The 1726-nt window shown below is 32.7% G+C and overlaps 1 protein-coding gene across 1 annotated transcript; it reads left to right on the top strand.

Annotated features, from left to right (window-relative positions):
• The first annotated feature begins 1 nt into the window (after position 1).
• Positions 2-1390, top strand: LOC136066126 (cytochrome c oxidase subunit 1-like). The gene has a single exon (XM_065769989.1). It carries the CDS (start codon positions 2-4, stop codon positions 1388-1390), a length of 1389 nt encoding a protein of 462 aa, XP_065626061.1.
• The last annotated feature ends 336 nt before the right edge of the window (positions 1391-1726 follow it).

Raw genomic sequence — 1726 nt, 5'->3', positions numbered from 1 at the left:
TATGCCTGCAATGGTTGGTGGATTTGGGAACTGGCTTGTGCCATTAATGATTGGAGCTGTAGATATGGCATTCCCAAGATTAAATAATATTAGTTTTTGGTTATTACCACCTTCACTAATCTTATTACTTTCATCTTCATTATTAGAAGGTGGAGCAGGAACAGGTTGGACTGTTTACCCGCCATTATCATCAATTCAAAGTCACAGTGGAGGAGCTGTAGATTTAGCTATCTTCAGTCTTCATTTAGCTGGAATTTCAAGTATGCTTGGAGCTATGAATTTCATTACAACAATTTTAAATATGAGAGCACCTGGAATGACATTACATAAAATGCCTTTATTCGTTTGGGCTATTTTAGTAACAGCAGTATTACTATTATTATCATTACCTGTACTAGCCGGTGGAATTACAATGTTATTAACAGATAGAAACTTTAATACTAGTTTTTATGAGCCAGCAGGTGGAGGTGATCCATTATTATACCAACATCTTTTCTGGTTCTTTGGTCACCCAGAGGTCTATATTTTAATTATTCCAGGATTTGGAATGGTTAGTCATACAATTTCAGCATTCTCTGGAAAACCAATTTTTGGTTACTTAGGAATGGTATATGCTATGATGTCTATTGGAGTTTTAGGATTTGTAGTATGGAGTCACCATATGTACTCAGTAGGATTAGATGTAGATACAAGAGCATATTTCACAGCCGCCACAATGATTATTGCTGTACCGACAGGAATTAAAATCTTTAGTTGGTTGGCTACAATTTATGGTGGTTCAATAAGATTCACAACTCCAATGCTATTTGCATTAGGATTTGTATTCTTATTTACAGTAGGAGGACTAACTGGAGTAGTACTTGCGAATGCATCAATTGATGTTGCATTCCATGATACTTACTATGTTGTAGCCCATTTCCATTATGTATTGTCAATGGGAGCTGTATTTGCATTATTTGCAGGATGGTACTATTGGTCACCTAAAATCTTTGGATTATCATATAATGAGTTAGCTGGACAAATTCATTTCTGGATTTTATTTATTGGGGTAAATGTAACATTCTTACCATTACATTTCTTAGGATTACAAGGAATGCCTAGAAGAATACCTGACTATCCTGACGCTTTTGCAGGATGGAATTTAGTTGCAAGTTATGGATCAATTATGTCAGTTGTAGCTGTAGCCGTATTTATTTACGTAATTTACGATCAACTAGCTAATGGAAAAGCAGTTTCAAATAATCCATGGAGAATTCCAGCATTTTTTGAATCAACTGCCGAATTTAACTTAAATGCTAATATTGCTAGTTCATTAGAATGGTCATTACAATCACCACCAGCTCACCATGCATATAATATGTTACCCGCTGAAACTGTGCAAACAAATTAATTTAAACCCTTTTAGATTTACTAAATCTAGATTATAATATAATTATAATAATACCCCTATATATGATATATAATAACAAAGAAAAGAAATAAAATAACATTACTACTTAGTAATGGGATATTAAAATCTCTTAGATTGGAAGTTCCTTTTTTTTACTAAAGAAACTATTACAATGCAAATGATCTTAGATCTATTGACGTAATTTCCTCTAATATAAAGAAGCCATTGGCTATAACTTCTACCAGTATTTAATAAGAAAAAGAGATAATTATTTATTGGTTAAAATCTAAGTGATATATATACTATATAAGAAAAAAAAAAATAGCGGATGGGCAG

This window comes from Quercus suber, unplaced genomic scaffold (genome assembly GCF_002906115.3).
Source record: "Quercus suber isolate HL8 unplaced genomic scaffold, Cork oak 2.0 scaffold_2054, whole genome shotgun sequence".
Lineage (NCBI taxonomy): Eukaryota > Viridiplantae > Streptophyta > Magnoliopsida > Fagales > Fagaceae > Quercus > Quercus suber.
Note: the sequence above shows the minus strand (reverse complement) of the source record. Positions and strands in the feature narration are given on the sequence as shown.